At 41.9% G+C, this 23898-nt stretch overlaps 2 protein-coding genes across 2 annotated transcripts in view; one reads left to right on the top strand and one right to left on the bottom strand.

The window, feature by feature from the left end:
- The window catches only part of LOC309704923 (uncharacterized protein), a 535689-nt gene that overhangs the window by 98071 nt on the left and 413720 nt on the right, over positions 1-23898 (bottom strand). Inside the window, exons 8-11 of the mRNA XM_082530433.1 lie at positions 7934-8035; positions 6863-6941; positions 6515-6701; positions 4591-6385 (exon numbers count right to left, since the gene is read on the bottom strand). Of these exons, the coding sequence (XP_082386559.1) occupies positions 4591-6385; positions 6515-6701; positions 6863-6941; positions 7934-8035 (2163 nt within the window). The remainder of the gene's footprint in view (positions 1-4590; positions 6386-6514; positions 6702-6862; positions 6942-7933; positions 8036-23898) is intronic.
- On the top strand, positions 14265-22292 carry LOC309704992 (uncharacterized protein). The gene is made up of 5 exons (XM_082530582.1): positions 14265-16280; positions 20352-20420; positions 20527-20575; positions 21575-21667; positions 21939-22292. The coding sequence occupies exons 1-5, from the start codon at positions 16141-16143 to the stop codon at positions 22248-22250; spliced, it is 663 nt and encodes a 220-aa protein (XP_082386708.1). The 5' UTR covers positions 14265-16140; the 3' UTR covers positions 22251-22292.

Below are 23898 nucleotides of genomic sequence, written 5' to 3'. Positions count from 1 at the left end.
TTTTTTTTGCTCATAAGCAGAGAGTGCTTGCTGTGCTGTCCTTAGACAGTAAAAGTGACGAAACTATTGAGGAAAAAAACGCTGCGTATATATTGTTTATCATGACTCTGGTTTTATGTGACCTATCAACACAATTTAAAAACTGGTATATGTCACCTTGTTGCTTTGTAATCTTGAAGTGGTCATGTGATTGGCTTACCATGAATACTTTATTCTTCCTCAGCCAAACAGCAGCACTCATGCGATTGTTTTGCCCCCTTAGCTCCAGGTGTTGTGCCAAAAAGTGATCGTCTGCCAGAAAGTGATCGCTGTCCGCGGGAGTGCATGCAGCTGCTTAACCCTTTAAAGCCGGTCAGAGTGGGCACACTCTGTTTTGCGTAACATAATATTCCAGAAACACGCTTTGCCGATCCGATCAGCTGTTTGTAACACTTCCTACTTTGGAATTGACATCAGCGTGAACTATCGCATATCCGCCATGACCTGCCCAAAACCGGAAGTGATGTCATTTTTGCAGAAATGTATTTTTTACCATCATGGCCTCATAACCCTATACTAGTGTTTTTTAAAGTTATGTTTGACTTTCTGACTTTCTGTGTTGTTTCTGGGATGCTTAGGACTCATATTGCACTGCTGGAAATAGTTTATTTTGATGCATATGCTGCTTTTTTGCAAATTTGCACTATAATATTTATTTTCGTTTTTCCTGCAGTGTATAGAAATTAGTGTATTTCAAAAATAAAACTATGAAGACACTCAAAATAAATTTCATGTGGTGGGAAACTATTTTGTGCAACTTTTTTGCATTTACAGTTTTGAGGGATAAGCCTCTTAACCCTCCTGCCATCCTTTAAAAAACTCACACCCATCACCCTAGGGACCATTCTCAGCCACGCCATAAAAAGACCATATATCCATATTTTATTCCACTTTAAATTAGCCAACCTTGTAAAACTACTTCTCCCTGAAATATTCATGTAAAGTTTTAATTATATTTTCGTTGTTTTAACCCTTCAAATCCCAGTGTTATTACATGAGCGCCCTGTGTTATAAGCCCCAAAAACCAAAAAACGAAACTAAATATTTCCACAAAAAACCAGTTGAAGTAATATGTGATTGTCATTATAAGTAGGCCTTTAGATGGACCAAAGATTGGCACCAACATACATTTTGACCTGCCATTATTTTTTTTGCATTTTTTTTGCAATTTAAAAATTAAAACTTCAAGGCCCTGAGTCTTCATTGACATCCAAGAAAAGAAGAAAAAATAAAATCATATGATGATAATTTGGGGTTGAAAAATAGCGTTTATAATGGAAGTCAATGGGCAGAAAATGGTCCCCAGGGTGATGGGTGTGGGGATTTCTGCTGCTCAGCCATTTTAGGCTGATTTAAGGAATTCACACTGGAATATTAACATTGACAGGTAAAAACTATCCTGTGGCAAGTTTGGTTATATTCCACTGAACACAGTGGAAATGGCAGCCATTTAACACATAGCAGTGGCACAAAAAGGTCCCAAGAAGGCAGGAAGGTTAAATTTCTCTAACTAGAAATATATGTTAAAAAACAAAAACGATTTTCAAATTTTTTTTAGTTTATTGCACTTTTTGCAATTTATGTAATTTCTATGCACTTAATTAATGCATATTATTAAAATTTAGGCTGTAATGGTTGTATTGATGTAGAGCAACTTGAAATGCTCCCAAAAATGGCTCCACAGCATGTAAAAATATAATATAAGCTGTGGCGGACTTGGTTCTATGGTAAGTCTTAAAGGGTTAAAGCTGTAGCGCCCAGATTACTTATAGCTACTTCCATGCAGCTGATATAAGATTGGTTGTTGAAAAATAGTAACGCAACCGCACCGAATCCAATTCAGGATTTTGATTTCCATCACACTTCCACTGGATGCCCAGCTGCTCTCCTATTATGTGATTATCATCAACACAGAACTGGAGGATAAGACCGCGGTTCTGGGGGTTGGGAAGCTCATCTTGTAACCAGAAGGTTGCCAGTAGGATCTCTCTGTCTTGGTCGTTGTGTTCTTGGAACACAAGACACTTCAGTATGTAGTTAGTACCGGGCGACTCCCCTCCCCCACATCGGCACCAGAACCCTGTATTATCTACAGGGTAAGAATGCCTGTTTTATCAAACTATGGCTATTACTACTGTGATCATTTGCAGCCCAGTGTGCCGCTCTCTCTGCTGGGATGAACCACTGGAGCTCACCCAGTCATCCCTTTCTTTCTCTCAAGAAGAAGTGAAATAAATGTATTTATTATGTTACGAGTCTAATATTCTTTAAATCAAACTGTAATGAATAAATGAAGCAAGAAGATTTGGTGGCTCCAAGTGTTGTAGAAGAAAAGATAAACATCTCATTTTGAGAAATCAGCCTTTAAAATTAAGTAAGTACTGTGAATAAAAAACTAACAGCAAACCAATCGGTAGTCGCCAATTACTTTTGAAAGTAATTCGGAGTCCAATTATCCACTCAAATGTAAATAAAAGTTCACTTGACAGCTGTATAAAGGTTACCTGTTTATACAATAATATAAGTCACATTTCAAATGATCATCTGTGGAAAAGTTTGAATCCTGACCTGAGAGTTTCCACTGCACACTGTGAACTCTTTAGTCCAGCGGACAGAAGCTTCACTCCTGAATCCTGCAGGTCAGAGTTACTCAGGTCCAGCTCTCTCAGACTGGAGGACTGGGAGCTGAGGACTGAGGACAGAGCTTCACAGCTTCTCTCTGACAGGTTACAGCCACTCAGTCTGAAGAAAGGATGACAAGAAGACATGAAACACTTGTGTTAAAGTATATTCATGGTGCCATGAGGAGCTACTACATTTACAATATTTCAACACTGTTTCAGGACATGCTGGAATCCTTATTGCCTCATGTTACAAAAGACAAATGTGGCAGTTTAGTGTGATTTGGATGGATTCATTAAAAAAACAAAACATAAACACTGTTAATTTTTTCCAAATGAAATTGATTAAATGATGTTAATTGATGAAAAAAAAATTGATATTGCTTGATCTGACCTCAGCGTTTCCAGTTTGCAGTATTGACTCTTCATCCCAGCAGACAGAAGCTTCACTCCTGAATCCTGCAGGTTGTTGTTACCCAGGTCCAGCTCTGTCAGATGGGAGGACTGGGAGCTCAGGACTGAGGACAGAGCTTCACAGCTTCTGTCTGACAGGTTACAGCCACTCAGTCTGAAGAAAGGATGACAAGAAGACATGAAACACTTGTGTTAAAGTATATTCATGGTGCCATGAGGAGCTACTACATTTACAATATTTCAACACTGTTTCAGGACATGCTGGAATCCTTATTGCCTCATGTTACAAAAGACAAATGTGGCAGTTTAGTGTGATTTGGATGGATTCATTAAAAAAAACAAAACATAAACACTGTTAATTTTTTCCAAATGAAATTGATTAAATGATGTTAATTGATGAAAAAAAAAATCGATATTGCTTGATCTGACCTCAGCGTTTCCAGTTTGCAGTATTGACTCTTCATCCCAGCAGACAGAAGCTTCACTCCTGAATCCTGCAGGTTGTTGTTACCCAGGTCCAGCTCTGTCAGATGGGAGGACTGGGAGCTCAGGACTGAGGACAGAGCTTCACAGCTTCTGTCTGACAGGTTACAGCCACTCAGTCTGAAATCAAGGTGGAAGGGAGACAAGATCAACCAAACAAATCAGAGCTTTATTGCTTTTTTATTGTTTTTAAGCAGAAATCAGTGAGGTGCTGGTAGATTATGTTCCTTTGGTTTATTACCCAACAACACACACATACACTAATATTTGTGACTTTTGTAATAGTAGCATTTACAATGCAAAGCAACAGCGATCACAGATTGAAGGGGCCTGAATAAAACTACAATGCAGTGATTTTTAAGATGACCTGTTCTTCCAATTTCCAACAACAGATTTCTCCAACCTTACAGTTAAAAATAATTCTTTATCTCATACTGAATCTTGGTGCACCTCCCCCCAGTTTATTAAAATGGAGTGGTACTGAAGTTGCTGTAAGTGATGTGTGATGCCACTGATTTCCTTTCTGATCCAATACAAAGTAAAATTCAGGCTGGTATCTGCGATACTGATGAAAACTATTCCTTCAGAATCAATACAAGACATCATAAGAAAATATGATGTTTTGTATAACATAAAAAGCCTGAATTTTAAAATATTCAGTTAATAATCAAAAACAGATGTGACTGAAAATAATAAAACTGAGAAACATTTTATGGCCATTCGATCCTTTTACAACCATTGCAAGAGCTTGGTTGGCATAGCCGGCAATACGTTGGATAGTAATAAGTCCGGTGGGTGATGGGCTCCACCAGGGCTGCCCTTTGTCACCGATTCTGTTCATAAATTTTATGTTTAAAGGCTGTATCAAAAGTTCATTCAAGTTACAATATTGTGGTCAAAAGTTCTCCTTTTTTCTTTTATACTATACAACTACGCTGTCTCATGGTTTTAGGACATGGATCTGTCATGGAAGAAATCTATGACCACTTTTAATCAACATTTTAAAAATAAACATGATCACAGATTTACTCACAGAGCTTTGTTGGAGGCTTTGACCACTGGCAGCAGCCTCAGAAGAGCCTTCTCTGAAGCAGAGTATTTCTTCAGGTCAAACACATCCAGATCTTCTTCTGATGACAGTAAGATGAAGACCAGAGCTGACCACTGAGCAGGAGACAGTTTACCTGTGGAGAGACTTCCTGATCTCAGGGACTGTTGGATCTCCTCCACTAGAGAACGATCATCCAGTTCATTCAGACAGTGGATCAGATTGATGCTTTTCTCTGCAGACAGATTCTCACTGAGCTTCTTCTTGATGTACTGGACTGTTTCCTGATTGGTCTGTGAGCTACTTCCTGTCTGTGTCAGCAGACCTCGTAGGAGAGTCTGATTGGTCTGCAGTGAAAGACCCAGGAGGAAGCGGAGGAACAAGTCCAGGTGTCCATTTGGACTCTGTAAGGCCTTGTTCACAGCACTCTGGTGAAGAGATTCTTTTTGGTTTAAAAAGCTAAAACTCTTGGAGGTTATTTGTTTCTGTTCAAGAAGATTTTTTCCAGGGTTGCTGAAGGTCAGATGGACATGAAGAGCAGCCAGAAACTCCTGAACACTCAGATGGATGAAGCAGAACACCTTGTCCTGGTACAGTCCTCTCTCCTCTTTAAAGATCTGTGTGAACACTCCTGAGTACACTGAGGCTGCTCTGATATCGATGCCACACTCTTTCAGGTCTGATTCATAGAAGATCAGGTTTCCTTTCTGCAGCTGATCAAAAGCCAGTTTTCCCAGAGACTCCATCATCTTCCTGCTCTCTGGACTCCAGTGTGGATCTGTCTCAGCTCCTCCATCATACTTGACCTTCTTCACTTTGGCCTGAACCACCAGGAAGTGGATGTACATCTCAGTCAGGGTCTTGGGCAGCTGTCCTCCCTCTCTGGTTTCCAGCACATCCTCCAGAACTGTAGCAGTGATCCAGCAGAAGACTGGGATGTGGCACATGATGTGGAGGCTTCGTGATGTCTTGATGTGGGAGATGATCCTGCTGGCCTGCTCCTCATCTCTGAATCTCTTCCTGAAGTACTCCTCCTTCTGTGGGTCAGTGAACCCTCTGACCTCTGTCACCATGCCAACACAGTCAGGAGGGATCTGATTGGCTGCTGCAGGTCGTGTGGTTATCCAGAGGCGAGCAGAGGGAAGCAGTTTCCCCCTGATGAGGTTTATCAGCAGCACATCCACTGAGGTGGACTTTCTAGGGTCAGTTAGGATTGTAGTTTTGTGGAAGTCCAGAGGAAGTCGACACTCATCCAGACCATCAAAGATGAACACAACCTGGAAGTCTTCAAAGCTGCAGATTCCTGCTTCTTTGGTTTCAGTAAAGAAGTGATGAACAAGTCCCACCAAGCTGAACTTTTCCTCTTTCAGCACATTCAGCTCTCTGAAAGTGAATGGAAATATGAACTGGATGTCCTGGTTGGCTTTGTCTTCAGCCCAGTCCAGGCTGTATTTCTGTGTTAAGACTGTTTTCCCAATGCCAGCCACTCCCTTTGTCAGCACTGTTCTGATTGGTTCATCTCTTCCAGGTGAGGCTTTAAAGATGTCTTCTTGTCTGATGGTTGTTTCTGGTCTGTCTGGTTTCCTGGATGCTGTTTCAATCTGTCTGACCTCATGTTCATCATTGACCTCTGCAGTCCCTCCCTCTGTGATGTAGAGCTCTGTGTAGATCTGATTCAGGAGGGTTGGGTTTCCTGCTTTAGCGATGCCCTCAAACACACGCTGGAACTTCTTCTTCAGGGTGGATTTAAGGTTACGATGACAAACTGCAGCTTGAAGTTCTGAATGAGAAGAAAAATAAACACTCAATTCCAAAAAGAACTAATCTTTAAAACATGTTGCTCCATCTTCCATCTCTGGAAAATGTCTCATTTATCCAGCAGCTTAAATCTTTAGATAAATCCTCTTACTGCTCTGCAGACGGTCAGCCAGCTCCTCCTGCTTCATTCTCCTCAGGAAGTCCACTGTGATCTTCACAAACGCCTCTCTGCTGCTGCTCCTCTGACTCTCTAAGCATTCTGGGTAATCTGGACTCAGAACCTTCTGGATCTTCTTCAGCTCGTTCTTCACAAAAGTGATGATGTTGTCCTCCAGCAGCTGGAACAGAATATTTATGAATGAGCCAATCAGACTGAAATCATGGAGCCAAACATCAGATCCATGTTGGACACACTGACGATCCACTGGTCTACAAAGAGCAGCATGGAGATGACTGTGAACAGAACAGATGTAACAGTAGTTGTTGTACATGTACAGACCATAAATATGGAGTCCAGCTGTGTTTGATGCTGCTGGGCAGACTGACCACTGGGAACCTCTGAGCTCTGCTGCTCCACTCTGTGGAGGAACCATGAAGGATTAGATCAACACAGGATAAAGATCCAGGAGTTTCTGCTCAAATAACTTCATCTGAATCAAGTCTGTCAAGTTTTAAACTCTCAGATTGTGAACATATCAGTAATTTTCAGTCTGTTTTCATGGACGTCCTTTCAGTGGTGATGTCAGGGATGATTTTGAAGAAGCTCATCAAACTGAACCATCAGCAGATCACTGCTCCAAAACCAGAACATGATCCGAGTCTCCCTCCACCACCAGAACACCAGCTTTACTAACGTGGTAGATCAGTGTAGTACAGATCAATAACTGATGAGTCATTTGATCAAAATCACTGAGTGCTTCACGTCTGACCCTCTGATGCTTCTGTAGACATTTTGCATATTTAATGAATGTCTGACAGTTTTACATTCATTCTATGAACACAGTGGAAATGTTGTGTTATAGTCTCCATGTTGTTTCCAGCATCATAAATTCTTAAGTTCAGAAAATTAGATTCTTTCTTCACAGCTGAAAAACAACAACATTTATTCTCTATTGAAATCTGCATCGTCCACTCCAAAGGTCACAATCTGAAGGTAACATCTGGTTTTGTTCCCTGTGGTTAACTCTGAGCATCAGTATGGTGGGATTTATCCACTACATCCACACCACTGTGGTTCAGTGTTGTCCTGATGGAGTAACAGCAGCCAGTATGATCCAGGCTTTAGCTGCTGGGTCTCTGTGTGACCTCTCAGACTGTTTAACAGATCAGACACAAAGAGAATCAGAGCAGCTCTGTTCTTTAAAGACAAACATGAACCCACTCAGGTCACACTTTCCCCACAGATATGAGCATCACTGTCCTCAAACAGCAAATGACCAAGTCGAACATTTGGATCTTTTCTCTTTCATTGTTTTCTTTTTAATGAATCTTTGTAACAATCTGAGGATGTTTCAGGTCATATTTATCCAGGAAACACAAACATGTAAAGGAGTCATCACAGCTCTCTGACCTCGTTGCTCCAGGTTCACCACTGAAGTGTGGAACGTTGCCTTTGGACCGGTCACTCCTCACAGACGGACAGCTGGACCCTGCAGACTGTGACCTCTGACCTCTGCAGACACAAACATGATTGAAGCAGCTGTGATCACACAGACTGCAGATAATGCAGCTGTTTCCTGTCAGTAACATCCTCTTAGATTAGAGTTCAGCTTTTTACAGGAAAACTGGACAAAACTGATTTTTGTTACAAACTCATTTTCATTTCCTCTCAGCTCACAAACACAGTCAGACAATCAACCAGAGTCAACACTGATTATAATGTCAGTGCAGAATTATTTCTGTTACTCAGTGAGTTCAGCTCTCTGACCTCGTTGCTCCAGGTTCACCACTGAAGTCTGGAACGTCATCTTTGGACCGGTCACTCCTCACAGACGGACAGCTGGACCCTGCAGACTCTGCTCTGTCCTCCTCTTCCTCCATCATCATCTTCAGTCAGTCTGAGAGGTAAACCACAAACACTCAGTGAGTTCACATTAACAGGAGGAACTGAGTTACAGTCGCTGACCTCTGACCTGTCATGTGACCATGAAACCAGGTCAATATGTCTGTAGGTTCAGTCATCCAGGTCATGTGATCTAAGGAGCTTGGAGAGAAAAGAGACGTCTTTAAGTTTCTGGAAGACGTTTCATCTGAGAAGCTTCTTCAGCTCTAAAACCAAACGGTGGAGAGTCCCAGATATTTAAACCTGAGAGGGAAAGAAAGCATGTCGCTGACCCACCACTGATGTTATTTCAAGGAGGAAACTGAGAGCCTTTGCACCAGGAGCACAAACATCAGCTCCAGCAATGATCCACTGATGTGTTTTTATTCCATGTATGAATGTTGTTATTGACAGAGATGACGTTTGTGTGTCAGTGATGCAGTGACTGTTGTTGTTACCTGTACAGGCTGGTTAGACTCTATGAAACAGATCATACAGATCTCTGCATGTTAGAAGAGACTATTAAAGGTCATGAATGAGACAAAGGCAGGGAGGCGTCCTTTACAGCTAAACAGCAGAGTGAGAGAACAGCCAGCACCTCTACATTTATCACATTATACAGCACATGTATGATACTGACAGGGATGAGAAGAATTTAGTGATTCTGATCCCATCATTGATATTACTTATTGATTCTCAGTAGCTCTGCTCTGACAGTCACCACCATCACTGAGCAGCATATCAAAGACATTTGTGCACATTAACTGCATGTTGTGGCTCAAATGTTTGTGCATGTTGGAGGCATTTCCTCTTTGTTGTGATCAGTGTTGGTCATTACTCAAAACAGCCATTATTACACATATTACACAGAACACTTTGATTAAAAGTAATGGAGTACGTTACTTCATTACTCCTCATAACATTACTTTGATGTTACTGTGTAAAATGAACAAATGAGCATGTAACAACATAAAGCTGAGGTACAGCCCCACACACCAACACAGATCCTGATGAGGTCACGTGATGTTTCTCTGAGTGTTTATGAACACAAATCAAAGATGAAACAGCACAAAGACACTTCAAAGTGATTCTACTGTAGAAACATGAACAGGTAGAAACCTGCAGCCTGACTGCTCATCACTTTGTTACCTGTTCAAGTTCAGCAGCAGCAGCTCACTTTATCACGGTGCTGGTCTGGGGTCAGTGTTTACTCAGCTTTAACCTCACTCTGGGTTCTTGGCTAGCCTAGCTTTAGCTTAGTGTTAGCATGCTGTGTGCTAGCTCAGCGTCAGAGCTCTGCAGGTGTCTCGTGTGTAAATATTAATCACAGTGACAGTAAAGGAGGTAAAGGGCTGTGACGTCATCACGTACGCTGCGTCCTCTGTGGGCTCTGAGTGAACTCAAAGTACAAACTACAAGTACACAAACACGAACGTAGCTCAGAGTGGCGGACACACTCGGCCTCGTTGGTCCAGCTGTGAGTCCGTTACCGTGAACTATGGAGCGGCAGATTTGTGCTGAACTAAGCTGCACACAGCTGATGTTAGCCAGGAAACATTACACACTGACTTTAATGGAGAGACCGGAAATACAAACACACACAGTTTGTTGTGTGAAGAAATCAAACACGAGCTGAACAAACAGTAAAGTTCCTAAAGACAAACTGTTAAAGGAGGAAACAAAGCAAACTTACAGTTTCTTCACACACCAACAACAAGCTCCACTCCACACCTGGACACTATTGATGTGCGGAACGATCCTGAAATATCGATTCCTCCGATACCAATCATTTATGTTCTAGAATCGATTCTCACATTAAAATATCGATATTTTAGTAATTTAGAGTAAATTTGTAGTTTATCATTAACAGGAACACAGTGGAAAGAAACTATAACATTCGGATTGCCTACATTCAAAGGAACTACTTCCTCTTCCGCCTTTCATAGTCATGTGCGAAATACGGCTGTATAAATGTCTCGCAGCCCCTTGGCGTGCGCACTCACAACAATGGCTGAGCGTAATTGTGCGGATGTATTTTACCTCCACAAACAGCTGAGCCGTGGTTTGCAATAAATGTGGCAAAAAAAGTGAGGTGTTGTGGCCATACTTGCCAACCTTGAGACCTCAGAATTAGGGAGACATTCAAAAGGGCTGTTTGGGCGGATAAATATATTTTACAGGGTTTATTTATCGGATAAAATACGTTAAATGTCACCGTTATTATTGGCCGGCCCGGAAACAGCGGGGGTGTCCAAATTCAGAGGCTGCTTCCACCTGAGGACCCGCCTTCGCGGTCTAAAGAAAGCCGGGTAGTACGTCACGAGCTCCCTCGGTGGAGTGAAACTCTGCCGTCTGCTCCTTGCTGTCTAAAATATAACCGGACACTGACGTAAACTCTTCTGTTTAATCAGTTTTCTGTTTGACGTTTATTCAGCTGTGTGAAAACCCCGGAGGAACCCTCCCGAGGGAATAATAAAGTTTAATTTAATCTAATCTAATAACTTTAATCTCAGCCAAACCGATTTACTCACGAACAAATAAAACACTGAAAAAGCCAAACAATAACATTTTTAAGTTATCAAAGTGACTTATACATCATGTTTAACCCGAGTGGTGAAAGACCGCGGGGGTTTGAAGACGATGTGTCGGCTCAGATATTTGAAGTTTACACAGCTACATTCTCACCTGAAAATATGTTAAAAGTTTTTTTGCGACCCAGAAAGATTAATAAGAGTAATATTAAAACTAAGTCGCTGCCGTCATTGTTGGAAACTGGAATTGGCTGGGCCGCGCTATGAATTCTGCGATATGGTTTTTCAACTTTGTTGTCCGGGTGGAAAATCTGGAGAAAGGTGGGATTCTCCCGGAAAAATCGGGAGGGTTGGCATGTATGGTTGTGGCAACATCACTAACCTTGTCAAACACCTCAGAGTAAATCATATCACAGAATATGACGAGCGTATGTTGAGGCGAACTGAAGAGGAGGAGAGGGACAGGTGCTGCTAGGGTGAGAGTCTCTCACGGAGTCCTTTAGTCCTCCAGGCATAAATAAATAAATAAGGAAGCATGATAATATTTGATAATATTTCAGCCAGGATGCCGTCTCCAAGGAGACCTGCACCTCAGCGCTGAGCTCCACATCACGCCCTGTGAAAGCACAGATATAAATCTGCTGCAGGGAGAAGAACTTTACCCAACACAAGTGTAGAAGTAGACATTTGACTTTACCTACAACCTGTTAACAACAAAGCTTTCATTGCCTCTGCTGTTGATGTCATGTAGGACTAATCATACTTCACATCAGCCATGCACACGTCAGAGGATCTCCAGGCTTTCAGTAATAAAGCCAAGCAGATGATGTGAACATAGCAATAGTAAAACATGCATCATAATCAGCTGTATGTGTCGACTATGTGGCACCTCAGTCTTGTTGGCATGAAGAAAAGTTGTGTAACATGTAGCATAAGGGCTGCAAAGACATCATGTAGACAGCAGTCGTCTGTTAGTCGTAACGTATCTCCTGTTAAAGAGTTAAATGTGCGTTCTCCATCTCTGTCCTCTCACAGCTCGCCGTACACCAACTCCAGCTGTGGTAACCATGGCTGTGCCCATCAACACGCTGAAGCTGAGACGCCACCCGTCACTATGGCGACTCCAATAGGGTTACCTGTCAGCTGTGGACGCATGAAAGGAAAACAGCAGAAACACAGACATGTTTACTGGAACATTTCCTATTGACAGCTTTATGGAAAAGTGGGTTTAAACACTTTTCTATGTTTTATTTTGTTTATTTATGGATTTATTGTGAAAGGAATTTCAAAGTTTTAATTTGACCTTTCCCCTGTTTTTCATACAGACTGGAGACGAATGGATGGTGCTTTCTTTGTTTGTCTAAAGATAATGAATAAAACTCTACAGACATCTTAAACCACCCTCCTTTCTATATATTTTGTTATATAAATGGAAAGTATATAAGACACAAACTGAGCTTATATGATACTAAGGACCCTGGAGGTCAGTCCACCTTTATAATTCAGCACAGCCTGGAGTCTTGGTCTTTTCTTGGATGTTGGTTCCCTTTGTTTCCATCCTCTGTTAAGATGTTTCAGTAATGTTGAGGTCTGGGGAGGCCAATCCATGGCTGACGTCCTGTGATGCTGCATTAGCAGTTTGTTCATAGTGAAAAATGAAGCCACTGCCAATCAGACATTTGCACAGTGGATCAACTTCTGATGGTACTGTCCTGAATTCCACACCTATAATATGTTTGCACATACTGATGAATATGTGCAGCTGATTTTCAGTCCAGTTCCTGTGTGACAGACGCCAGTCTTTCTGCCTGTGTCCTTCCTTAACAATAGAGCCATCCTTCCACTGAGACTGTTTCTGATGAGGCTTCACTGAGCAGTAGATGGATCCCTCAGCTCATCTAATCGTCCTATTTCTAACACATGACTGTCAGAAACTGTTAATCTGCTGCAGCTCTTTAACTCCTCCACTTCTTTTTTTGTAATCTCTTAGTTTCCTCATCTTTTAAGGTGGCACTGCACACCAGATCCAAAGTCAACATGCTGTTATATAATGGAGTTGAACCTGTAATGGAGTTTGATTTAAACCAATCAGCAATTAAGTGAATGATGATGAGCAAAGATGGTGGAGGTGGTGGATGAAGACCCGGACAGCTGTGGTTGGCTCCTCGTATAGAGCAGAGTGAGGTTGTGTTTGCACATTATTATAAAACCATGTTCACCATATATTTTAGCTGCAGACAATAACATGATTTCTTTGCTGTGGTGATTTTATTCCACTTTGGTAAAATGGAAAACCATCATTTCTTGCTGTAATTCACACATTATTCCAAGAGCCTCAACACGAGCCTTGTAGTCCGACCATATATAGACAAATCAATAGTTGTGTTTGTAACAGCTCATGAACATGAATCGTTCCACATTACTTTAAAATCATTGCAAACTAAACTGGAATAAATGAGTGTTTATATATAGTTTTGTCTCAGCTGTTCATACACAGTGTTTCAGTTCTTATCAGAGTCCCACCGTCTCACTGTGGTGAACCTTTAGCTCTGTTGGAAGCGTGTTGTTAGACCAGGTTTCCCTCATTTAAAAATAATCTCTCATTAGAAATGGACATGATGTCTAAGACATAGAAATGCTTATTATGGGTTCACTTGATGTCACTGAAAAGATGCACATGGGTAACGTGCAGGCCATCCTGCTCCGAGGTTTATCTCCTCACCTCGAGTCTGCGACACTCTCTCCGTGTCCTCTCAGATAAGGGCGCGCACATTTCTGCACCATCTTCTAAATTACAAAGAGCGATTCACAAAACAGAAGCTCACAAAACACTCATCACAAACCAAAAATGGCTCCACTGAGCGTCAAACTGTCACCAGAATTACTGATAATCTAAAGACTCACAGAACTCATTTTGTCTCATTGTGTCTTAGTTTGAGACATAAGTGCATGATCATAATACTGTGTAGTTAGATGAGACAGAGCTGATGCTTGCTCTTAATTATCCTCTTCATGTTTCCCGAGCCTCAGCAGTGGAAGCTACCATGGATAGAAAGACTATGACTCATCTTAAATCTCAAATCTTTGTCTCCAAAGAGCTGCTGATGTGTCCGATATGATCCACAAGCTTAAACTAGGATTATAAGTGTGTGCAGTGATGTGTGTGAAACCTCTGAGGACTCACACGTGTGTGCTTCAGCCCACACACACATATGAAGCACTGCGACCTCACACAGAAGTGTTTTACACATCCAGCCTGAATCCTGATCATTTCTACAGTTTATTAAGTTCAGCTTCACCTGAACATCAGTGATGAAGCTGCTCTGACTCCATCACAGCTCACAGCTGTTGGAATGAGTCAAACAATGAAGAAGGTTCAGAAACAGCTGATGATTTTACAGAAACATGATGCAAACATGAAAATGGACACATGATTTTTTATTAACAGACACTGTTTATGTTTCACTGTGCATGACGTCATCAACACTGACACCAGGGGGCGCTCATCAGCAGCCTGAGGAAGTGTGATAAGGGAGGGAGACGCAGTGTTGTGTGTACTGCAGTCGGACAGAAGGAAAAACTTCCTCCTGAAAACATTTTCATCCTTCCCAAAAGTGTTTGAGTCAAATGTTACAAATATATAAATACAATAAAACACAGGGTCTTACATAAAATTAGTGATGCAGTTGTGCACTGAGCACCTTTCCAATGTTCCTTCCTCAGATGAGTCCAGCTGCTGAACACATTAACATCTGTATGTAAATGTAGCCGAGAACCAACCTGAGCACTGCTGGGAAAATACAAAGGCAACCATCAAAGTGCTGTATTATCTTATTTATTCTGAATGTTGACTTAGATCCACACCACGATTTATGAAACTATAGAACTAAAATAACAACAATCGTCTGCTTCTTTAAAATTTCTTTCATTACATCAAACCAGTGAAAACTGAAAAAAACAAAGAGCTGTTAGCATGTTCAGACCAACTTTGAGACAGAGACTGTAAAGTTCTGCACTTTAAATCCTGCCTGTGTTCCTGCAAATGATTCACACTGAAAGTATCTTAGTTTAGTATTGAGTGAGCCACAAAGCAGCCTGATAGCTTTAAAACAGGAAAAGTAAATGAAATTGACAGTTTCAGTGTAGCTGGATCTATTATTGGGGGGTCATGACCCCCGTAACCCCGCCTGGTCCTGAGGTCAAATCCACCATCTTTGTTTCAGTGCTTCATGTTCTCCCGTGTTTGTGTGCGTCCTCTCCGGTACTCCGGCTTCCTCCCACAGTCCAAACACATGCAGTTAGTGGGGTCAGGTTAGCTGTGAGTGGTTGTGTCTCTGTGTTATTCCACCTTAATCAATGACTTCCTGTTAGCATGAAGTGCTTCTGTAGGACTGATGTCATTTTCATGGTTGGATCATTTAAATGAAGCTGGACTCAGATGCAGTAAATAAGCTGATTGATCATTAATGAATAAAGCTGGTCAAACACATCACGTGGACACATGTGATTGTGTGTTGTAGTATTGATCCCAATGCTGGTATCAGTCCTGGATCAATAACACTGGATGGATGCGTTCAGCATGGAGCCCTGAGCTGTGTTACAGACAAACATGGAAACTGACAGGTCTGTGTCATTCACAGTCTGTAACACTTCTAAACAACAGAGGCTGACCCAAGTGCCTCAGAGCCAGGCACGCTCACATCACAGCTCTCTAAATAAGCCAGTTTCAAAATAAGAGCTGAAAGCTGTGTTTGCTTGTGTTAGCTTATTATTGTGGAGACTAACATTCAGTGATCGTGTGTTCAGACTCATAATGATTACTCTCAGAAATCCTGATCTTTGTATTTACTGTGTGTTGGATCAATAACTGAGATTCATGGTATCACACAGCTGTGCTGCTGCTGATGTCAGCACATCTGGAACAATACGAGGTATCTGCTACCAGACTGAGCAGGACGTGAGACCTGTGGACTGTTTAAAGCTGTCCCTCCACAGCTCACTCAGACCTGATCCACACCTCAGTGATATTCTCTGACTTCCTCACACTCAAAAAAATCAACTAGGGCATGTGTTTGATTAACAAAGTAGTAATATGTTTACATCACATGAAGAAATCATTTTTATGCTCATTAAATGATTCATTCTTTTTTGTTGAATATAAATCAAAGAAAACTTTGATGAGTTAAATTCGTTCATGGCAATCCAATGAGAATGAGGTCCATCAAACCAACGGCTCTGATAGCGTCATGTATTGCGCATGCTCCACGCCCACCGGATGCGGAAAGGTCCGTTGAGAAGTTAACGAGCGCACGTGGAGTTACTTCTTTGGCATACCTGATAGTGAGGTAAGTAATATTTCTTGATATATTTATTTAGGTTAGTGGAGTGAGAGATAAATACTATTACCGTATTTTCACGACCATAAGGCGCACTTAAAAGCCTTAGATTTTCTTCAAAAAGTGCGGCGCGCCCTATAGCGCGGTGCGCCCTGTGTGTTGTAAGGAGGACGTAGTAGAGAACACCATGAGAACGTTAAAGGGTGAAGTGTGGGCGTTGATCGTATATACCGGGACAATCGCACATACCTGTATAAAAGAACAGGTATGTGCATTATGCAAGACATCGTTGTTTTAACAACCCTGAAAATGGCAAAGAGACACGCTTACGAAGCACAGTTTAAACTGAAGGCCATCAGCTACGCGGAGGAACATGGAAATCGAGCAGCGGCGAGAGAATTTAAGATAAACGAATCGATGGTTCGCAAATGGAGGAAGCTGGAAAACAAGCTCCGGCAGGTCAAGAAAACGCAGCTGAGTTTCCGCGGACATAAGGCGAGGTGGCTCGAGTTGGAGGAAAGACTCGAGCGGTGGATCATCGAGCAAAGAGCGAGCGGGAGAAGCGTTTCGACGGTCACCATTCGGCTAAAAGCAGTTTCACTTTCACTTTTTATGACACGGTGCCATTTTTCCATCCGGACCAGGACTACAGTAGCGCAGCAACTTCCAGTGGATTATAAGGAAAAGCTGGCCATCTTCCGCTCCTACTGCAGCAAACACATCGGCGACAAAAACATCCAGGCCAGCCACATCACAAACATGGACGAGGTCCCGCTCACTTTTGACATCCCGGTGAGTCACACTGTGGAGAAGAAGGGGACCAGCATGGTAGCGATACGCACAACGGGGTATGAAAAGTCTTCTTTTACTGTTGTGCTTGGCTGCCATGCTAATGGACAGAAACTGCCGCCTATCAGAATCAGAATCAGAATCAGAATACTTTATTGATCCCTGGGGGAAATTATTTTTTGTTACAGTGCTCCATTTTAAACCAACATTAAGACAAGACAGACAATACGCTAACTAAGAATAGTACAATATATACATATATATACATACATACATACATAAGTCACTTATAAATAAATATTTGGAAAAGAAACATGTGTAGTTGTAGCAGCAAACAGTGTGTTAAGTGGATGCGTTGTACAGGGAGATGGCCACAGGCAGGAATGATTTCCTGTGTCGTTCAGTGGTGCATCATGGGTAATCTCAGTCTCTCACTGAACGAGCTCCTGTGACTGACCAGCATGTCATGGAGTGGGTGGGAGGTGTTATCCAACATTGTCTTTATCTTGGACAGCATCCTCCTCTCCGACACCACCTTGAGGGAGTCCAGCTCCATCCCCACAACATTGCTGGCCTTACGGATCAGTTTATTAAGTCTGTTGGCATCTGCGACCCTCAGCCTGCTCCCCCAGCATGCAACAGCATAGAGGATCGCACTGGCCACCACAGACTCATAGAAAATCCTCAGCATTTTCTGGCAGATGTTGAAGGACCTCAGTCGCCTCAAAAAATAGAGACGACTCTGGCCCTTCCTGTAAAGTGCTGTGGTGTTTTTAGCCCAGTCCAGTTTATTGTCAATGTGTACTCCAAGGTATTTATAGTCCTCCACAATGTCAACACTGACCCCCTGGATTGAAACAGGGGTCAAGTGTTTCCTGGTCTTCCTGAAGTCCACGATCAGTTCCTTGGTCTTTGCCACGTTGAGCTGCAGATGATTCTGCTCACACCACGTGACAAAGGAGTCGACCACAGCCCGGTACTCTGTCTCATCATCCCTGCTGATGCATCCAACCACCGCAGAGTCATCAGAAAACTTCTGAAGATGGCAGGTCTCTGTGCAGTGGCTGAAGTCTGTGGTGTAGAGGGTGAAGAGGAAGGGGGAGAGGACAGTTCCCTGTGGTGCCCCTGTGTTGCTAATCACCTTGTCAGATACACACTGTGGGAGACGTACATATTGTGGTCTTCCTGTCAGGTAATCAACAATCCAGGACACCAGAGAAGCATCCACCTGCATCGCTGCTAACTTATCACCCAGGAGGGTCGGCCTGATGGTGTTGAAAGCACTGGAAAAGTCAAAAAACATGACCCTCACAGTGCTCGCCGGCTGGTCCAGATGGGTGTAGACACGATTGAGCAGGTAGATGATGGCGTCCTCTGTTCCGAGACGAGGCTGATAAGCGAACTGAAGGGGATCCAGATGTGGTCTTACTATGGGTCGCAGCTGGTCCAGGATGAGCCTTTCCAGGGTCTTCATGATGTGGGAGGTCAGTGCCACGGGCCTGTAATCCTGGGGGCCACTGGGACGAGGCGTCTTTGGTACAGGGACGAGGCATGATGTCTTCCACATCACCGGGACCCTCTGCAGACTCAGACTCAGCATAAACAGTTTATGAAAGACTCCACACAGCTGGGGGGCACAGGTCTTGAGGACAAGGGGACTCACTCCGTCTGGTCCAGCAGACTTGCCTGAGTGAAGTCTCCTCATTTGCATCTCAACCTGGTATTGAGTGAAGGTGATGGGTGGGGGAGGGGTGTCAGGAATCTCACAGGAGGCAACATGTGAAGAGAGAGGCTGGCACAGTGGTGTGGCTCTGGATTCCAGGCTGACTGCAGGTGAGGTTGTGGGGGTGGGAGCAGACACTGTGGTGTCGAATCTATTGAAAAACAGATTCAACTCGTCGGCTCTATTCTCACCTCCCTCAGCTCCCCTGCTGTTGGTTGGCCTGAATCCAGTGATGGTCTTCATGCCCCTCCACACCTCTCTCATGCTGTTCTGCTGGAGTTTCCACTCCAGCTTCCTCCTGTAATTGTCCTTAGCCTCTCTGATCTTGTCCTTTAGTAACACCTGGACCTTCCTCACCTCCTCTTTGTTGCCCCCTCTGAAAGCCCTCTTCTTGTTGTTGAGGAGGGCTTTGATGTCCTTAGTCACCCACGGCTTGTTATTTGGGTAACAATGAACAGTCTGAGCTGGAACAATGGAGTCGGTGCAGAAAGTTATGTAGTCTGTGATACACTCAGTAAGCCCATTGATGTCCTCGGCGTGAGGCTCACAGAGTGTTTCCCAGTCGGTCACCTCGAAACAGCCCTGTAGTTCCGCTATTGCCTCCTCTGACCACCTCCTAACAGTCCTGGTGGTCACAGGTTCCCTCCTCACAATTGGCACATAGCGGGGGGTGAGGTGAATCAGGTTATGATCTGACCTACCAAGTGGGGGGAGGGAGGAGGAGCTGTATGCATCCTTGACGTTAGCATACAGTAAGTCTAAAGTTTTCTCTCCCCTGGTGGGACAGTCCACATATTGTTTGAATGTTGGTAGTGTATTGTCCAGTGATACATGGTTGAAGTCACCCGAGATCACAATAAAGGCACTCGGGTGCTGAGTCTGTAGCCGAGCTATGGCAGAGTGGATAGTGTCACATGCAGCTGTGGGGTTAGCAGAGGGGGGAACATAAACAGCCACCAAGATGACGTGAGAGAATTCCCTGGGTAAATAATACGGCCTGAGTCCAACAGCACACAGTTCAGTGTCCGGGCAACAAATCCTTTCTTTGATTGTTATGTTGGCAGGGTTACACCACCGGTTGTTAACTAAAACAGCAAGCCCACCTCCTTTACGCTTACCGCTAGCGATGCTGTCCCTGTCCGCCCGAACAGTGTGGAAGCCTTCCACGGAAGCATTCTCATCGGGAATGTCCTGGTGCATCCATGATTCGGTGAAACACATCAGGCTACACTCTCGGTATTCCCTCTGACTCCGTACCAGTGCTGAGAGCTCGTCGATTTTACTTGCCAACGATCGCACATTTCCCATCACGATAGACGGCAGACACGGTTTAAACCTCCTCCTCGCTTCGAGCCTCCGCTGTCTCACCGTCACCTTTTTTCTTCTCTTCTGTCCTTGACCTCTGCATCCCCGATGTGTTTTGACTTTACATGTAAACCTGAAGCTCTGGTCGCGTCTATCGCGTTCGGTGTGTACGCACCGTAACAGTCTTCACATTTCACAGTATGTAGATATTAACACAAATTTGTCAGAGTAATAACTTTGTTTTAATTAATTTCTCTCCCCAGAAATACATCACAAAATAAAGCCACATTCCCATGCTCTGAGATTCTTATGCACCTCCTCAACAATACATGGTAAGTTCATGTTTGCCTTATTATTATTATGTTATTTATTTTTTTTGGATGATGCAGAAGTTTAATCTCCTTGACGTTTTCTAATGCATATTTCATTTTTTATCAGTGACGTGTATGTGGCAGTGCAAGCATTGTGTTACCAGAGAGAGCAGCAGGTACAAATTACTTCAACATTATAAACTACATCATCATTACGGAATAGGTCAACATTATCTGTGCATATATGTTAATTGTCCGTGCACATTTAAGACTTGGAGTGGACTGAACACTCATGTCTATAAAGCTCATTCATCTCAGTTTACACAGACAGCTTCAAGTTCAGTAACTTTTAAATGTGAGTTATGTGACTGCAGTGACGTCTTCTCTGAGAGAGATTTTTTTGTCCATATTGGAACACATCTGCGAAGTAACGAGACAGTTAGTTGTGTGTTTCTTGGTTGCCAAATATTGACAAATATTTACAATACATTTTATACACACAAGAGGAAGCATCATCCACACACACTTAAAGATTTTAAAGACAGGGTAGTTACACGTGTGGACCCAGTTCAAGTGATAGAGTCCTCTGATAACGTAAGGGCTAGCTGTTCTGAAGATGTATCCTATGGTGAATTTGAAAGTGAGTCAGTGACAGAATGTGATAATAGTGCTGTTGAAAATCAGCCCGAACTAATTGAACGGAAATTAGCAGTAATATTGTTGAAATTGGAACACATATTTCATGTTCCAGCAAAAGGATTAGATGAGTTCTTAGAGGAGTTAGTTTTTCTGTTGAGTTCAGCTAGTGTACCTCTGACAAAGCGTACAATTAGAGAAATTTTTAAGAGCCTTAACCTCCATATTAGTCAGGCTGTTATTGAAGAGCTTGCAAATTCTGTATGTGTTTCTAACCCTGTGGCTAAAATATTGGGAAAGTGTGGCCCTCTTGCCACTCCTTATAAAAGAAAACTATACTACATACAAAATTTTAGGGTTGTAGAGCCTGTTGAGTATTTTTTATCGATAGACCAAAGGAAGTCATTTCAGTACAAACGCTATATAAGAACCAGTCTATTTACCATGTGGCCTTTTGGACTCTTCCAAACTAAGTATTCCTTTTTCAAACTGCTGCCTAAAAGCTAAATATTGTCATTATGGATTCCCTTTTTTCTTAGGATGACACAATACATACAAGACGAGCATGCATCCTGAAGTCCTTGTGTGTCTACCTGAATGAAGACCATGAGAAACTTGTGAAGGAATATACGGTCAGTTACATTCACAAGTTGTTCTGTGTTATGTAATTTGCTCCAGGAGTTATGGGTAATTTCGATATATGAAATGGTAAAATGTGACACCACGTGTGAATAAAAGATATTGCAATTGGTCCTTGTTTTGTTTCATGTCAAATTTCTGAGGTGTGAAACCAGAGACATAGAATTTAGTAAATATATCAGCATATTCACGCTGATTGCTCAATTCCTTTATTTTTTTCATATCTAGACTCAAACAAATGTATTATTGTATTTTACGTCACAGAACACTGAGGCCAACACTGAAGCCATGGAACAAACTGTGATGGGAGTGTATGTCATACATCAGGAGGGTGCGGAGCCTGGAGATGACCCAGAGAACATCGGTGTCCTGATTGAAGGCGTGGAGGTTCTCACTGGTTTGAGGAGCATTGCAATTGCTTGTGCTCTGTTATTTGGACTGATATACTGTCTGAACCTAAGCTACCCACCGGAGCTCAAATGCACTTTTGAAGTCTTGCAAAAGATTATCATGAAGCTGGATGGACAGAGGTTGTCATCCAAGGCACAGTTTCTAAAAAACAAGCTAATGGGGTGAATGAGCTTGAAACAGACTCAGGCAAGCCAGATTTTTTTTTTCAAGGTTTTTGCAATGCAAATATGTGTTTACTGTTTTAAAGTTTAAAATTGTAAGTTATAAAATGTTCATATAAACTATGTGGTTTGCTCTGCGGCTATTATACAAAGATTGTTTGTTCATAACTTAAAGTCTTATACAGTTTAAGTGTAAACACTGATTTTTGCCAGATGGCAATTGTTACAAAGGCAAATGCACACTGGTTTTCACAAATTGTTTGAGTGGAGCAGTTATACTCAAAATTGAATGTTTTCTCCACACGTTAAATAGCATAAAGTCACTATTAATGGATACAGCCTGATTAAATGGAGGACTAATGTATGCAAGCAACATAGTAATGTTGAATGTTATGTCTGAGCTTTAAATTGTGTTAAAATTCATATTGTTGTTTGCAATGCATATTTTACTACATTTTACGAAAGTTGCTTTGGGGATAATATTTTTTGTCTGCAAACTATTCAACAGACTTATTTCATTTTTATTATTAGGGTTATTTTATTGTATTTTTTCTTTCAGTCAGCATGTCTTGATCTGGAAGTTCTGTGGTCTTAGTATGAGATGGTTAAAGGGGAGAAAGCTAGGCTGAACTGGGATCCTGCCAACTGTTTTAAGAATGTTCAAGCAAAATAAAAGAGATGGTTTTGCAAGTTATCATTTATGTATGTTTCATTAATTTAATTAAAAGTAATGTTTACATAAGCAATACAAACACTAACTGAAACATGATTGGTGTAAGTACTACAGACATAAATTACATTTGTTCATTCAACAAGATTAACATTGGTGTAACAAATATTTTACTAGTTCATGTAACAAGACTGACTTTTGATGTGCCAAAGTGTTTAAACAATATAACATGAATTTAAATTAATTAGACTAACTTGGTACAAACATGTTAACTGAATAAAAATCAAATTAACTGAATGTTAATGTTTAAATTATGTTACACTTACAAACATATTTAGTGTTGAAACAACACAATCAAGATGGATTGATATAACATGATTTGTTTAGATGGAATATAGGTGGCAAGATGAAATTAAGTTCATCCAATGAATTATTTTTTTGAGTGCATTAATGTAACTAATTTTTCCTCTAGTCTTCTAGTAGTTAACAAAGTCAAAATCTAATGCAAAATCAAAAACTGGCCTGCGTTTTCTAATGTAGTCCATCCATTTCTTCCATCATGATACAAACAGGTCCCTCTTGTAGTTCACATCTGCTGTCATTTTCTCCATCCTGTAAATGTCCAGTGTGATGTTCATCCACGTGTTCATAGCTGGGCTCTCTGAAGAAAGACATTTTTTTGTGATGGCTTTTTTGCCTGCTGCCAGTAAAATATTAAACAAGTATTTATCGTTCTTTGTCCATCCTTCTGGCATAAGTCCAAAACGTAGAGTTTTACTTTCCAAAGGTAAATATCTTCCAAATGTCTCGTGTATCGCTGCATGTATTCCCTTCCAATAAGTTTTAATAACATGACAGTCCCAGAAAATATGATAGTGATTTGCATTTGTATTTCCACAATTTCTCCAGCAAGCGGGAGGGTTACCTTCATAGTGAGATTTTTGGAGAGGTGTAATAAAATATCTTATCAGGCATTTCCACC

The sequence above is a fragment of the Aulonocara stuartgranti genome (assembly GCF_965226115.1).
Source record: "Aulonocara stuartgranti genome assembly, chromosome: 4".
Taxonomy (NCBI): Eukaryota; Metazoa; Chordata; class Actinopteri; order Cichliformes; family Cichlidae; genus Aulonocara; species Aulonocara stuartgranti.
Note: the sequence above shows the minus strand (reverse complement) of the source record. Positions and strands in the feature narration are given on the sequence as shown.

Bases quoted from the DNA above. Each gene is read 5' to 3' on its own strand.
- LOC309704992 (XM_082530582.1), top strand. From the start codon at position 16,141: ATGAGAATGAGGTCCATCAAACCAACGGCTCTGATAGCGTCATGTATT. The intron at 20,421-20,526 runs GTAAGTTCATGT...ATTTTTTATCAG, and splicing joins CACCTCCTCAACAATACATG to TGACGTGTATGTGGCAGTGC. The intron at 21,668-21,938 runs GTCAGTTACATT...TTTACGTCACAG, and splicing joins AACTTGTGAAGGAATATACG to AACACTGAGGCCAACACTGA.